Source organism: Prinia subflava, chromosome 2 (assembly GCF_021018805.1).
Source record: "Prinia subflava isolate CZ2003 ecotype Zambia chromosome 2, Cam_Psub_1.2, whole genome shotgun sequence".
NCBI classification, from domain to species: domain Eukaryota; kingdom Metazoa; phylum Chordata; class Aves; order Passeriformes; family Cisticolidae; genus Prinia; species Prinia subflava.
In genome coordinates this window covers 5,528,514-5,545,504 of record NC_086248.1, presented here as the reverse complement: position 1 = coordinate 5,545,504, position 16,991 = coordinate 5,528,514, and the positions used below count along the sequence as shown (strand labels likewise).

At 40.8% G+C, this 16,991-nt stretch overlaps 1 protein-coding gene across 2 annotated transcripts in view; it reads left to right on the top strand.

The window, feature by feature from the left end:
• The window catches only part of CLIC5 (chloride intracellular channel 5), a 76,943-nt gene extending 60,346 nt beyond the window's left edge, over window positions 1-16,597 (top strand). For both annotated transcript variants that reach the window (XM_063423701.1, XM_063423709.1), the window contains exons 5-6: window positions 4,972-5,153; window positions 7,399-16,597. In XM_063423701.1, the coding sequence (XP_063279771.1) occupies window positions 4,972-5,153; window positions 7,399-7,566 (350 nt within the window). In that variant the 3' untranslated portion in view covers window positions 7,567-16,597. The remainder of the gene's footprint in view (window positions 1-4,971; window positions 5,154-7,398) is intronic.
• The last annotated feature ends 394 nt before the right edge of the window (window positions 16,598-16,991 follow it).

Here is a 16,991-nt window from a genome sequence, read left to right as displayed (position 1 = left end):
CACTGAAGTCAACAGCAAAACTTCCATGAGCTTCAGGATGGCCAAAATTTCACCCTGAGTACCTATTAATGAATCTTTATCATCTGGCCCTCTACTTGACTTGCAGGATTGCTCCATGCATTACATTTTCCAATGTTTTGTTCAGATGTGGTATAAGTACTTCAAGGCACAAGGGCTTCTCTCCATCGCCTAGAAACAGTTGCATAGATCAATAGTTTGAGGAATTTTTTGCTTGAAGAGTTGAGCAACAGAGCCAAAATCTGCTCTTGGTTGAACTAGAGTAAATATGGAATAGCTTGTTGACAATGCAGAGTTACTCCTCTTTTATGTCAGTGTAACCGAGAGCACGGTTTTGCCAATTATTAACTTTTGTTGCATTATTTGTATTTCTGTGCATGTCAGAATTTGTTAATCTCATCAAGTAACGTTCTGCTGAAAACAGAACATCATTGTGAATTAGGTGTCATCAGCTAAATTGAACCTCACCCGGTGCATTTGACAGATGGTAATAAATTCATTAAGTGTTCTGTGGTTGCTTTGAGGTTGGAAATTGCTATTTTTCTGGCTCAGAATTCTTAAGGAAAGTAGTTAAAAATCCTAGTTTTGAAAGGAGAAGAAAAATCACAAAAAGCTCATGAGGTTTTTTTATTAATATTATTGTTTACTATTGGTGAGATGACAGGGCGGGACTGTCATTGCTAGAAGTTGTCTTTGGCTGCATAAGTAGCCCAGAATGAAGTAGAGAAGGCTGAGAGAGATGGTTCCACCATGGATTTTGTCTATACATGGACAGAATTTCTGGGAATTCAAGGTTATATTAAATATATTCCAGTGAAGGCAATATGTTTCTGGTGCCTATATGCTTGGTGATTCCACTGTCTAGAAAAATGATTTCCAGGAGTTCAGACATTTCAGCTGTTGCATGGATAAGCTGATGACAGGGCTCCTCTCTCAGTGCTGGTCACATTTGGGATCTCTAAGTTCCTACTGAAAGTCTGCGTGGTGGAGAAGCAGTTAGAGGTAGAAATTTCAAAGGCAGCACAGAGCAACATACTCAGGCCTGGCTCTGCTTGGTGCTGTACTATTGAATCCTCCACCCTGACATTACCAAGACAATGCAAGGGTGTGATTAGACACTTCAGGAAAAGCTCTCCCCACAGCTCCTTTAGGGGTCATCAAAACCAAATGCAGAAGAGAAAACTCCACTGAACAGAGAGGAGATTCTTAGGGTGTGTAACTCAAACCTATTCTTTTAATTTTACTCATTTCAGGGAAGATTAATCCCACCCATTAGCTGTTATCAGCAAACCTGTTTAGTTATTTAATGATGTTTCCCAGAGGACAAGATGCCAAGAGGAGTAGGTGGTTAGCCATTCTGAAGTTCACTGTGGGTGGTGCTCTCAGAAATGGAGAATTAGTAACTTTTAAGATCTTCATATCTTTTTAAATGTCTTCATCTTGTCTGGTGCTGACTGGTGTTCACATGGTCCCTGCCTTGGTGAGTGCATCCTCTCCCCTATGTTCTCAGTGGAAACAATGTAGAGAGCCAGACTGGGGGAAATTTGGAATCAACTCCGAATTTAAGGAATTAATCCAAGCTGAGTTTGGTCAGTAATATGAACTCAGACAGTTCTTTCCTCAGGAAGAGTTCCAGAACATTCAGAGTTGTAGGCTATTCTGAAGAGGTCATTTCCTGGTCTCCATTCACAGTTTTCACCTTTCAATAATGCTTAAATATCTACTAGGTAAGAGAAAATTAGATTCTTTTACACATCCTCCTACTTTGAGTGGGGATTTCCCTGAGTACCTTCTCAAGGAGCATAAGATTTCAAATCATACAGATAAATGTGAGTGTGTTAAGGCACCAAGAAAGTAGGACTTGCAACATGGATATTTGCATATGGATTTCAAAAAATGCCTTGGAAACCACTGACAGGCTTTAAAAATCTGACCTTGTGCACCTAAAATCCATTTGATATGGCAATTTTTGGATTTTAATTCTCTTAATTTTTCCAAATTTTATCACTACTTAATTGGAAGGAGAACAGTTCTCTCTTATTCACCATTTTTCCATTTTCCAGGCTATTCTGAGAAGTTTGCTTGGATTAAAGATCTAGTTTACTAAGAAGAATGTTGATTAAAAAAATGGGGTCACTGGTGTCATGAGTAGTCGTTCAGTTCTTGCCTCTCAGGACATAAGATGGTCCTGACTGTGTGGTGATTTTATTGTGAGATGTCAGCATCCTGTGGGCTCCAGTAGAGCCTGTGAATTGGGTCACAGATCTATTGAACCCTGAACATACGCTTATTTCTGGCCTAAAGCTGCCGTATGCAAGCGCCAAGTATGAATTCAGATAGTTGTTTTTCTTGCAGTCACAAACAGGCTTCACTCCAGGCATTGTTTTTGGGACAGCCATGACGCACTTTGATGGAGGAATGAGTGCAAAACAAACCCCAAAACTAATAAGTTCCAGAATAGTTACATAAACACATCTCACCTGCTGCTGCTGTCTCCCTGCACACACCTGACTGATCCCATGGGCTAGCACAAAGCATCAAACATCCTCCTGACACTGGAATATTGCTCAGATGACCTGGAGAACCAACAATCCTGCTGGGTGAAGGGAATACTGGAAAGTGGTCAGTGTTGAACCAGTTTTCTAACACCCAGATGAAGAAAATCGAATGAAATCACAGCAATTTGAGTCCATTGTCTCTACATGAACACACTGTAAGGGCACACAGTCTGAGGCTGACCAAGAGAAGCAGAACTGTCTATTCAACAGGTGTTACAGGTCAAACCAGAAAGAGATTGTTAAATCCTTTGAGTGCTGCCACACTCCACAGCTCCTACCCTCCCGTGGAAGTTGTGAGGCAGGACAGCTGCAGGCGATTAAAGGCGCCACTGCCAGCATCTGACAGCAGAATGTCAGTGTCAAAATTCAATTTGGATTGATTAAATGAGGGATGGCAACACTTTTGTTTTATGGATGGCAGCACTTCAGTCGCTTTAGATGCTCTGCTTTCAGAAATAAAATTCCTTCCCTCCCCGCTATGTTTGTGGGGGTGTTTTCAGTTGGATCACAGTCATTTTTCCAGTCAATCAATTAAGCCAGGGTTTGCCACTGTGTCTCAGACTCAGCCACAAAAGAGCTGGTATGGTTCCCTGGTACTGGGCCAAGAGACTTCAGTGGGAGCAAGGCATCAAGTGGCTTAATCTGACTTCCACTGCTGGCACAGGTTTAAGGGATGTTAGGGCAGCAGAGAAATCATGTTCTGTGGTGTTCAGCTCCTGCTCTCTCAGTGGCCCTGGATGTGTTGCCTTTCTCCCTGTGCCAAAAGCACAGGGGCAGCTGACAACAGAGCCTGTGGAGTTACCTGTGCCAGCAAGGTCTCTGTGAAGGGTGACTGATGCAGCCTTTTGAGCTCCTGTTGTTGTCCATAAATATATTTAGGACCATAGAATCATAGTATGGTTTGGGTTGGAAAAGACTTTAAAGACCATCTAGCTGCAAACCCCCTGCCATGGACACCCCCCCCTGTCCCAGATTGCTCCAAGCCCTGTCCAACCAGGCCTTGAACACTGCCAGGGATGGGCCACAGCTTCTCAAGGCAACCTGTTGCAGTGCCTCACTATTTCACAGTAAAGAATTTCTTGCATGTAATTAACCAAATTTCCCCTGTTTCAGTTTGAACCCACTAATCCTTGTACTTTGTCTCCATAGACCTTGTAGGGCTACACCACCTGAGTAACTCTCCCCCAAATTCAGTGGCAGTAAGTTACTCAGAGATATAAGATTTTACAGTATTAAGCCATTAATACTGACTCCAGGCCACATCTGCAGCAGGTATAAATCACTGCAGGTAATTTTCACCAGCTGAAATTCTGGCCTTAATCCCATGAGTCATGTTGTTATTTTTTCACATTGTAAATTCTTGCTGTTTCTTATTTATGTTGCTTTAGCACTTTGGGCCACTTGTGGGAGACCAGGACTCCATCATGCTTTTCACCCTTGAAACAGAAACACTAAAGACCCTTCTTTTCCCCGAGTGTTTGCAGTTTAAGTAATCCACAAACCTGAACAGAGTTGTCCAGCTTTTTGTTAAGTGCATTATTGCAAGGAAGCTTTTCTATTGTTCTTACAGTGATGCATAAGAACACAAATTCCTTGCCTGGGTGAAAAATTTGTACTCTGCTGTAGAGGTCTAAGTGGCATTTGAAGACTGAAATTTGTTGGACCCAGGAGAAGTGTGGCACATGATCTTCAGTAACTGAGCTAAGAGATCTGGAGTCTCCTCTCCATTGTGAGACTATTTGAGATCTTTCAAAAAGAGCATTTGCACCCACGTTGAACCTGAGTTAAACGGGAATTTTAACACTGGTTAATATCTCATTTGTAACATATCTTTCAGCTCTATGGAGCTCTGGTTAGCATCTTTGGAATTACTGCTATTACCTTTAATTACTCTGCAAGGGTGTTGAAAGAGGTAAAACTAAGACTTGATAGAGCTGAAGTAATGCTAGAAAATCCTGCTTCATTGCAGTCCTACGCGGTTGGTTAGAAAAAGGAAGGAGTGGTGTACAGGGTTCCAGTTCCTGTGTGAAGGCTTTCAACAGACCAGAAGAATAGCATAGGCAATATGTGGTTTTTTGGTGCATCATCTTGACAAGCTGTTTTTCCCTTCTGTGATCTCTTTCACTGCTTTTTGTTGTTTGTCAGGAGAAGACATGGTACAGCAAGGCTCCTGTGTCCCTATTCCTGCTGCAGGATAAGCTTTATCCTTGGGCAGATGTACTTTACTGGGCTACTTTGCCATTGGATTGTTGGCTTTGGAGCACAAATTAACAACAAAGAAATTGGGTCTTGGCTTTTTTTCTAGGCACTACCATAGTAATTGCCAATGAGCTTTTATAAACCACTCTTATCGTGCCCTGATCACTTATTCTTTGGGTTTTTTTTTTTGGCAAAGCGCTTGAAAGGGGCTTGGTGAAGGCTCTGAAGAAGCTGGATGACTACCTGAGAACCCCCCTGCCAGAGGAGATTGATGCAGACAGCACTGAAGAGGAGAAAGTGTCCAAACGCAAGTTTCTGGATGGAGATGATCTGACACTTGCTGACTGCAACCTTCTGCCCAAACTCCACGTTGTCAAGGTAAAAGATGTCATGAGATGGTCAGAGAAGCCTTACCTGACATGATGTGCCTTGCTCTGACAGCAGAGTGCCAAAGCCAATGTGTATTTCAACAGAGAGTTCAAAAGGTCTAGAAGAGCAGTTTGAAACACAATTTTGCTCTTCGGTGTTTCCTACAGGTTAAATAAAGGAACTTCATACTTGGTTCATAGGAAAACTGTGCCATCACTTATTAGTGGTGAAGATAGTACTAAGTTCTAGGTGTCTTTTCTCTTTATTTTTGTGCTGCTGCAAGTAGCAGCAGTCCTTCGTATTAATTAGTTCCTAATGCCCTTAAGAAACATGTCAAAACTTCAGTCAGTTCCCACCCATTTGTAACTTAAGAGCAGCAGTCCATCTCTTTGGGGAATATTTATTCCATCTGGTATTTCATGCAGAGAAGTTAACAAATCAAAGTCACTGCTGAAGTGCAGGATTTAGGATGTACTATGGTTGCTAGTATAGTGCAAATCATGTACATCATCTTGACTCCTAAATGTTGCATTTATTTAATTTATCAGATGACATGTTGCTTTAGAATAACGCAAGTACCTGGCAGACCTTGGCAAGCGAGTGAGCTAGGAATTAATGCCAAGTCATGCATCTAATTTGGCTCTGTGAGCCAAAACATAAACTGAGCCTGGGAGCTGACTGCACACATGCAAAAAGAAAAAAAAATTAAAAAGCACATAAGTCATCAGGTAAGAAATGTGATAATATCCTCACAGGTTTAGCGCTTATTCTGGCTCATCTTCGTTGGCGACGCTGGAGTCAGACAATGCAAAATGAATGTGTGGCCCCTCACTGGTTCTTGTCTTCTAGGGATGAAATGAAAGATGTAGAAGGAGAATTAAATTTTTTCTCAGACAAGCATAGCCATAAGATATTGCCTAAAAAGCATTTAACAGATAGAAGAAAAGGGTAAATTATTTTTTCATTCAATGGAAGATGTGTGCTGGAAATTTTGAAAATGTTGACTTAAGTTGCCCAGCAGGTTTTATCTTCCCCATATGCATGTGAAGCATCATGGAAGGAAAGAATGCTTAATTAAATGCAGTTTAGGACAGGATCTGGACTTGCAGATACTAAATGGATCCTGGTAATAAAAACAAATCACAGTCGTTTCTGAGAACATGACTGTCCTAAGAAATCTGAGATGGAAAACAGCTCTACCATGTGCTTTAAAAATTTATTTTAAAATAAAAATAACTCTGTGGCACATATGTATGTAATTTATGCCCAGGAACAATTTTATACTGTCAGGAAAATTAGAGATTGGAAGCACTCATTAAATTAGCTAATCTATCCCTTCCTATCAGATAGTTTTACTCTGTCACCACAGGCTTATTCTATATGGTATATTCCTACAGGGAAACTGAAATACCCCAATCCAGCAAGGTACTTAACCAACCAACTAGCTTTAAGTACAGATTAATCTCATTGACTTCAATGGGACTGTACAGGTGCTTAAAATTAAGTATGCACTTAACTATTTTCCTGAATAAGAGCCTGAGTGTTTTTAGAAATCGAAAATTTGGCTTGATAGACAATTTCCTAGTCTAACAAGTATTGAAGTAACCACTTTCTCTCTCAGTTTATCCCAATGCTCCTGTTTCTAATATATGCTAAATCATCTTGGTTTCCTAATCATGGTACCCATACCACCCTGAATTTTTCCTTTTCATGAACATGGACACAGCCTTCCAATAGCCATAGGCAGTTATATCTGCTGACACCATTTGCCAGGCAAAATATATTACATATATTAAAAATATAATACCATACATAAAAAATAATGTTAAATATAATAATTAATATGAAAATATATTATAATCATTACTAATGCCTTTCTATTAAATCTGTCTTGTTTTTTATGATTCAGCCCCTTCTTATGCGGTGTCTCAGCTTTAAGTGATGTACTCAAGACTTGTAAAAAACCCAAAAAACCCCAATATGGTAAAATCAATGAACTTCAGGTACCATAAAAGTTGAAATTTGGTGACAGTAGCCAGGCTGTAGCTTTAGAGTGTCCTTGGGCCAAGCAGCAGCCTTGCAAGATAGGGGACAACCAGCAGTCATTTCTCAGGCTTTTCTACAATAAAACCCTGATTCTCCAAACATTCCTTTCATTTGCTATTAATTACATGACAAAAGAGAGCAAGAAGCTCCTTAAGAAGGAGCTTCACCCCCAGTGAGATGCTTTTTACACGTTTTATCTTTGCTTTAGATTGTTGTGAAGAAATACCGCAACTTCGAGTTCCCGGCGGAGATGGCGGGGCTGTGGCGGTACCTGAAGAACGCGTACACCAGGGACGAGTTCACCAACACCTGTGCAGCAGACAAGGAAATCGAGCAAGCCTATGCAGACGTGGCCAAGAGGCTCAGCAAGTCCTAACTGCCCCAGCCATGGCTCAGTACCCCCTTTTACAGACTCTGCTCCTTGTTGCCTTAAGATGTACTTCGTCCTTATGCTGTCTGGTTGGCACCTTTATGACTTTACCTGTTCCAAGTGTATTGGGCAGGGACAAATCTGCCTCTCCCTGGAGAAAAGAGAAGGCAGCTGTCGGGGGGGAGGGGGGCGGACACTCCTTGAAGTCTAACCCAAGATCTGGCTCAACTAGTATTATTTGCAATCAGTATTGGAAATGAGTCCACTTGACTAGTTTCTTGTTCTGTGTTGGGGTACACCATGACCTGTATTCTTTAGAGTTTTAGAAATAGCTGAAATTTCAGGTAAGAGAGTTAGGAACACACAGAACTGTTTCCTCTCTAGGTTATTTCAAGGACACTTTTCCCCTCAGTTCTATTAAGATCCTTGAGGCATGAACAAAATACAAGAGAGAGAGAGAGGGAGAAAATAGGAGTTTGACCCTAAAGCAGAAATGCTCTTAGCAGTTATATTTAAATAAACTCTCTGAATGCGTCTTCTGTCTTAGCAGGCCCAGGAGTTTATAGGGTATTTATTTTTAACTTGGCGCAAGAGGGGGAAGCCTGAGTGAATATGTCAGACTTGCAGATGCTACTCTGCATAAAATTTGCATGATGTTGTTGGATCCAAATGCTTAAAGCAAAAGAAAGTGAAAGAGCAATTGAGCAGGCAGCCCTTGGAAGAGCAGGGCCTGTGCCAAAGTGCCCAGTGGATCTGCTGGTTGGTAGAGACAGACACAGCAATAACAGGGGCAGCAGATTGACACCAGCACCCACAGAGGGAATTGGCACAGCAAACCAAACCACGCAGGATATTGTCATCTTGACTGTATGGCTGCCAGTTCCTTTATAATTGCTATCTTGGGAAACTCGGATCAGCAGTGGGAAGCTGTTGCTGCACACGGATTCCAGGCAGGGGAAGCGCTCTCGTCGCCCTGGGCTCCAGATGGGTCACTCTAAAGCGCTCATCATCTCACCCCAGGAGGAGTTTGCTATGGGAGCCTCAAAGAGGGCAGGCTGGCACAGTGAGAGCATGTTTCCAGCCAGGAATTCAGCAAGTGTGCTAGCATGGATTTCTGCTAGCATCATGCTAGCAGAAATCCATGCATGATGCCTCAATCCCGCTCATCCATGCTTTACCTGTCCAGGTTCCACAATTCTGAATTAGGCTTTTTTTTTTTTTTTTTTTTTTTTTTTTTTTTTTTTTTTTTTTTTTTGTCTAAAAGAGGTTATTTTGCTCTGTCTGCAGTGCCTGCCTGGCACATCTGCTTTACACTGGTGATTTTTTTGCACATTTCTTCAGCAAATTCAGAATGATAGCTCTCTCACTTGAAACTCATGTGCTCCAGTACGTACAGGACAGCACATGGTTCACGGGTTTCAGTTTGTGGGGGGATTTATTGCTGTTTTAAGAGATAAAATAAAGCTGAGCTGTAACCCGATGTGGCTCCCCTTCTGATCAGAGCTGCTAAAGCTGCACTGATTTCAGGGGAACCCAAGCTGGTGAGTTGTGACCAAGGGGAACCTCACAGCAGACTTGTTTGCAGCCAGAGAGCTGGGAAAGTGGAACAACATCGAAAGCCAGGCTCTGCCGTGTGATGCTGATGACAATCTGAAACCATCCTTTTGCTTTAGTGGGATAATTCCACTTTTCACATCAACCCAGCTGGGAGCAGAATGTTGCTCTTTCACTGAAGAGAGTTTGTGGTTGATTATTGTTTCATATGCAATGGTCAATTTGATCTGAACTTTCAAAACCTTGGAAGAAAATCCATGAACTCCCAAATCTTCTCCTAGAATGGGCTATTTTAGCAGTGGCTAGACTGGAGGGCAAAGGCTTGCACTATTTAAAATATTGCTGAGAAATTAGCTGGCTCAGAGAACACTAATAGCAGGCAGAAAAATCTGGTGAGATTAGAAGTATCTGCACAAGCACATGTGGCTTGTTAAAAACATTTCTTCATGAGATTAGAATGATTGTGATATTATTTTCTTTTTTTTCTTTTTAAAAATTCTGCCAATTATTTATTTATTTATTTATTTATCTTAATTGACTCACTCCTTTCTTTCTGTCTTTCTGGTTTTTGCTTTCACTCAAAACTTGGGTCAGAATGTCTCGGTCAGTTTAGAAACGTGTTATTAGCAAACTCTGCAAGTTGTTCTAGAGAGAAGTCTTCTAACTGATCAGTGGTCCTGGGGATTTTTTTTACTCTCAGTATGATCCTGTCAATCAACAGAAACTACATTTTTCTCAGTGGCCTTTCCCCAGGTTTGCACTTCAGTCAGTAGCTTGCCTTTGTCACAGTTGCTGTATTTGAATAAAAGGTGCAGAAGCAGATGCAGATTCTTGTTCTCTGCTTATTCTATTTATATCCTAAAAGAAGACTGTCCAAACATGCAGCAGATCTCAGGCAGGTGAACCAAGGTCTGCCCTGATTTCCACCTCTGAATCTTCACCCTTTTACTGAATTTCCTAGTTCTGAAATTCTCTTACATGTTTGTCTCTGTTTTTCATAGAAGAGGGCCAAATCACAATCAGCTGATTTCAGTGACCTCAAATTGCATCTGTTTTAAAAATATTATGTTTAAAAATTGTTAGACTTATGTCAAAAATAAAATTATATATAAATGCAATGAGCTTTTTCTTAAAAACTTTTTAAGATTTCATAATAAAATCTAAAAGTCCTCAGGCTAATTTCCTTTCAATTAGTTACAAAAAAAAAATCCTTAAATATCTTCATTTTTCATACAGTATTCCAAAATATCTAGAGAAAATAAAATGATGGATATTAGAAATTATAGAAAAATGGAGCAGTTTTCAGCTGTGCTTCTGGTTCTGCCTGAATTCAAGTCTCACTCTGTATCCTAACTTTGCATTTTACTCATAACTCTATTATAGGCTGATCCAAGATTATGGACAGGTTCAGGCAGTCCCTGACCTTTGTTTGGGTTTGAAATCCAAGCTCATGTTTTCAGATCCGTAACTTTCTCTCACCTTTGTGCTGTTTGGCTTTATCCATTGCCAGAAGCAGGAAATACTGGAAATCCTACATAGAAAAGTGTTTTGCTAAGATTTTGAGCTCAGTTCTCAAGGCTCAGGATCCATCACCAACAAGATTTTAAAGGGCTCCAGACTCTTTTAGGCAAAGTATTTTTGGTGACCTTGCATTGTATTTAGAATTATAAGTAATAAATATTAATCATACAGGATTGCATATCTACATTGGCAGGGCAGCATTTCTGAAAAGAATCTAAGTGACAAGACAGACATTGCAGATTTACAATAACTTTGTTCATAAATTTTTTTGCAAGATGTAAAGAAAGACATAGTGCAGAGAGGGAAGAAGCCAACAATGTGGATTTAATCATCTACATATCAGAAATGCAGACCAAATGTCTGTGAAGATGGCCATTTCATCCAAACATTTCTTAGATATTTATTTCAAAGCTCCTTGCTCAGTCAATCCAACACTCCATTCATATTGGAACAAATATTGATTTTTCTTCTATTAGCAGTAGTATGGGAGCTCTTGAGGCTCCCATAGATTAGTCACCCTTATTCTCTGTTAAAACTGTTTGGATTGCCAGGAGGTAATTTTGTAGCACAGGTAGGACTAAAGAGTATCTATTTAAAGTCTATTTAAATCAGGCCTCCTGAAAAATATTTTTTCCTATAGAAATCACATAATGATATTGCTTTATCAAGTCTAGTGTGGAATAGAGAACTACTGGTTACTCCTCTGGTTGCATCAGCTGAAAAGCCACGGCGAATGACAGTCTATAGCACAAAGAAAATAGACAACTTTGTTTCCTACAAGAAAGTTCAGCTGAATTGCATGCAGCATTTATTTTAAATATATATTTATTTTATTTTTACCCCTTAAACACCTTTATCCCTCTCTTGTCAAATTCTTGCTCAAATTTGGCTCCAAGTTAGCCATAACCATTTCCTCAGTCTTAAGTAGCAGATTCTTGTGGATGGGTACAGGGGGAAACTGTTTCAGTGTAGCCCTTCCATCTGATGGGATGGAGCCCCCTGTCTGATCTCCTAAGTTTGGCTAATTAACTGAGTTAAAGGTATTGCAAAAATTTAGCCAGTGGAAATCACACCCCTGTAAAACCAGAAGCACATGGAAGCATTATTAAAAAAAAAAAAAAGAATTGGTGTTTTAAAGAAAAAAATAACCCCTAAGTCTTGTGTTCTCCTTCATGGGTATTCTTTAAAGCATCAGGAAATTTGTCTTTATTACTTTTCTAGAAGTATTCATTATTTTTGAATTGTTTTTGATATTATTTGATATTAAGAAACATTTTTCCAGTAAGATTTTTCCTCTCTGCTGAATCTTTCATCTCTTCATTAATTTTGATGTCTGCAATGACTTAGTAATTCCAGAGGAGGCAGGAAAACTGTGAGGTTTATACTTGTTGAGAAGTTGAAGGAAGTAGTGATTTCTTTTTTTTTTTTTTTTTAGAAAACAGCATTGAAATTTTTAAAATTGTGTCCTTTCATCTGGGAAACTTTAACCAAGAGTGATAGACTGTTTAGTCTGGTCCATGAATTTCAGCACAGACATGAGCAGGGCAGCATGCTGAAGGTGGCTTAGCCCAGGGGTTTCTCTCAGGTAGTAGACATTCCCTCTGAGTCCCAAATTTCCCATTTCCCCTTTTCAGGAGGGCTGTGCTGGTTTGGACACTGAACTACCACAGCCCACTCAGTGCTCAGCAGTGAAAGGAGGAGTCCTGTTCCCTTTCCTCCTGTTCCAGCTCAGGTGCAGGGAAAACAGAGCATTAAGCTGCTTTATTTCCTTGTCCCACATTCCAAACAACACTCGGCCCCAGAAAAGCTGAGAAACCCCATCCAGGGCTGTTTTCCAAAGCTTGATCTGTCCTTTTTTTAACAAGTAACATAAAAGCCCGGAGAATCCCCTGTAACTCCCCACGCAGGACTCAGCAGCCTCTCAGACCGCAGCAATCATCTTATTCCCTCGTTGCCCCAAATCATTCCCCTTTCACCATTCACTGGAGAGATACTAATCCTGAAAACATCCCCAAGGATGTATTTGAATGTGGTGTATTTGAGCTGTGCTCATCAGCTAAGCAGCTCTGAATGGTGGCATTGTCACAGCCCGGCGGGTCGTGCTTCTGCTGCCAAGGGGACCCACCACAGGCTGGAGGAGCCGAAACTGCCCCAAAACCAGTGATGGTGCAACCACGATGAAAGGTTTGAGGGCCACCTTTCCCACCTTTCCTCCTGTTTGGCTCCCTGGCTGAAGTGTTAGAGCTCAGCTGGAGCCGTGATCCAGTGCTAATGAGCATTTCTAGCTTGCAGCATGTGAATAGGGACTAGTGATGTGTTTAATGTTAAACATGTGCTTGCCTGCCTGCCTGCCTGCCTGGAGAGGGGCCTAAAAGTCAGGACAGAAAAGCCTCTATTAATGAAGGGCATTATTATTCTCTTCCCTTTGAAATCTGGTGGCAGAATTCCCAGTGGGGGAATTCCCAATAGGAATTCCCAGTAAAGCCAAAGGTGGCATAAGCATGAAGATGTTTGGAGCGCAGAGAGAGCAGAGAGCACTCAGGGAGCAGAGGAGGCTGCAGGGCTGTGAAGGTTCTTAGTGCAGAAGGAGGACACTGGTGGTAACTGCGGGGACACCAGCAGTGCTGCCAGGCTCTGTTCTGGTCCCATGGGGGTTCAGAGTGCAGCAGGGACCAGGCTGTGCTGGCAGTGTCATGCCAAGGCGTGTTCTGCTCTATCTCCAACCACACTCCCTTTGGTGGTATCCCACAGCACAGCCATGCCTCCATTGTGTCTGCCTCACTCTTATTATGAAGTGTTTTGTCTCAAGAAAACTAAGAAGGGTGGGGGAATTTTTTCTTTTTTTTTTTTTTCTTTTTTTTTTTAATGTATACACGGAGTAAAAACAATCCAAATATGCTTTAATGGTTCTCAACATGATACTGTCAATTCTCACCACAGGGTGAAATTTGTTGGTGGAAATTAAATTAAATTAAATTAAACAGAAAAGCTTGGCTATTGCTAATGGGTACTACTGGGAGCCCTAAAAGCAGTTTGCAGCGTAGAACCATAACAGGAGTGAACATCCTTTAATTCCCAGAATTGCTTGGGTTTCACAGGGTCATTTTAGCCTATTCTGTTGCACTGCTGAGAAGTTGCTCTTTCCCTGTCTCTCTAGATCTATAAACGCTGAAGAATTTGGGCAATGGCTACAGGCATCAAATCAGTCTTTTTCACTCCTTTTTTTTCCTCCATTAAATTAACTATTTAGTTTGGAAGTAAGCAATAAGCAAGTAGAGTTTGCAAACAGCAGATTTCTCTTTCATTAAGAAAGTTTTTGAGAGCTTTTAAGAGGAAATGAGAGGTTATCCCCAGCTTTGGGAATAAACTGTGGTATAAAATACAGATGTAAGTGGAATTCTGAATAAATTATTGAAGCAGAAAGATTGCAGTTTGTTTTAAGGAGCACGCTTAGGAGATAAATGGATAGAATATTCCAAATATTGCAATAGGGACTTTAGTTTCTGCTTTGGGTTTGGGGGGGATTGTGTTTGTTTTCTATGTATACATATATATATTCAGAGTATTTATGTGCATTATTTAATTCAATAATGCTGTGAAGTTTGTTGGGATGGAAAGTGGCATAAAGAGGAAAACTTACACTTTTGAAACAGCACTATTATTTCTGTGTCTTTGATTTGGTTCCCACTGGAATAAACAAGAACCACACCATTAGTCCTGTGGCAGCAGGATCTCAGCTTCACAGACCCCAGAAGTTTGGCAGTCCCTTGGAGGGCAAGGTAATTTGCTGTTCAGCAACCCGAGCCTTGCAGTGGGCACAGTGCATTTTGAAGGCGTTCAGAGCCGGTCTTGGGTGAGGGAATGATGCTTGCAAAGGACCCCAGTGAATCCCCTGCTGTTTTAAAATGAGATTAAGCCATCATGAGATGTGGACTGGCTAACCCCAAACCAGACACGCTGGCCTGCAGCGCAGCCGCTAAATTGGTCTGACATCAGGAACCGCAGCGAAGGAGCTTGGCCTCAGAAGTGAGTCAAAGCAGCATCTTTGTCACCAGTCATTTTCTATTTATAATGACACAGATCTATTTTATAATCACGGGGAGGCACAACAGGAGTGTGCTTTGTTCTGCCTAAATCGCATTTCTCGTGCGGGTGCGTTTAAACACAGCCCTTGGCCCCTTGCCCCACACCACACACACCCAGGGCGGGCAGTTCTGGCACAACAATGCACACCCTGTCGTGCTTGAATGCTCAAAGCCTACAGTGCTGGAGCAATAAACTCCTGCTAAATGGCTTAAAAATGTTCCCTTAAGTGCACCGAGCTGCCCTGCTGCTGCCTCACTTCTCATTTCCAATGCTGTTCTGTTTCTAAGCCTTGTGTTTCAAAGAAACCAGGAGTATGTTGTGTTGTTTAGTGATGAAAATTGCTGGGCATTATTAACTGTAAGAATTTGGGGTGAAAAACCCCACTCTCCAACCCAAGCCAGCCCTCTTTCCTCATGCAAACCTGACAGCTTTAACTCCTGATGGTGTTTTCAAGGCTCTAAACAAATTCCAAACAGTTGCTTGGTTTGGTTCCTGGAGAACGGGTCCTCATATGTGCAAACCCTCAGAGCTATGATGGTAACCCCACTTTGCTCCCTTTTTGTACTTTTTTTTTCCTTTTTTTTTTTTTTTAATATGAAGGGTCCTGCTATGTATTTCCTAGAAAATTGTGATCTTGTGATCAGTAGATTTATTTTTGTAACCTGTTTTCAGTTCTAAAGCCTGAGGATCAAAACTGAGTTGCATAGCAGGATTCAGGGGTGAGCAGAAGTGCTTTTTTTCCCCACCCAAATCTACTCATTTTCAGGTCCTGACTCATTTGGAGCACAGTTTACTTTGAGGAAGTCTGAGGTTGAAAGAGAGGAAGGGGAGCCCACAGAGAGAGGATAGCAGGAACCAGTTTGGAAGTCTTAAGAGATATGTGGACAAGTTTCCTATCGATGTGTGAGCAACCTGTGCAGACACCTGCATGGCACCAATGCACCCATGGTTGCTTAAAACCTGCACTGATGTTCAAAGTTTGGGCAGTGAACCATGAGATGATGATCAGACATGATACCTCTTCAGGGCATTGCACAGGCAAAAAAAGAGCTCGTTTGAAAGGACACTCAAATTTTTAGCTACTGGTCAAGACCTGAGTTCACATGACTGGATTTTCTCCTCCAAAATGTCATTAATCCCAGAAATGGCTAGTGGCTTCAGAGCTCCCACCCAAAGTACTGGGCTGAAAGCAAGATCAGAAACTCATATGGAGAAATCAGGAATTCCTTTAAACTCAGACCTAGTGAGCTTCAAAGAAAAGTAATTTATTGGTAAGCAACTATTTTATAGTGTCTGACAGTGAAAAGTAACTGTGTATCCAGAGGCTTCCATCAGATAAGAAAGCAAGCCAGGATCCCTTTGCATACTTGTGTTTTTCAGTCAAGGAACATCCTCTCTTAATGTGCAATTTTAGATTAGACTGCAGCCAGCTGGGGTAGGAGCTATGTATTTGGTCTCTGCATGTGCAGCTCTTTCCATGACATGACCTTGATTAGGGCCTTTGTGTGCTGCTCTAACCCTCATAATCTGTAATAATAGGAAAAATATAATTAAAATGTCATTGCAGTTCACCTTTAATATTATGATAGTGAGATTGTACTCTATCAACTGTGAATAAAATAATGTCCTTTTTGTATAATAGGTAGTATATTTTATTATTGAAGAAAGAGTTAAATTTAATTTTTAAACACAAAAAACTATCTGCTCATTGTTTCATTTTAAGCTTTTGAATATGTACGCAAATATTTCTTTTGTACCCTTCCAATGAGTATGTGTTAAATGAAGAAACCCACCTTCCTGAAATGGAGCTGTTTATAATTATATTCCAAGAGTGATTAACACCTTATAATTTGAATAAAAGTGGTTTATTTTCTCATTGGGTTATTGCTGAACTTTTGTTTAATTTTGTTAATTGTTTGGGGTTTTTTTTTGAAAGAGGCAACTTTTCTTTGCTTACAAAAAAAACCTGAAAGTGTACTCAGAGTTTGAATACCTCTATAGTCATGCCTTACTCTAAGACTGGGATATGAGAACTGGTGAGGTTATAATACACGTCTATAAAAACATGGAGGGGGTGAAATGAGATGTGAGCATTCACTATTTCTCATATCAGAGGTTATGTGTTCCTAATGAAATAATCAAGCATCAGGTTTAAAACGATCAGAAAGAGAAGCCCTTTTATGCAGTGTGTAATTAGAAGCCCTTTTATGCAGTGTGTAATTAAACTTTGGAACCCATTAGTGGATGATGCTGTGCAGATCAGAATGAGT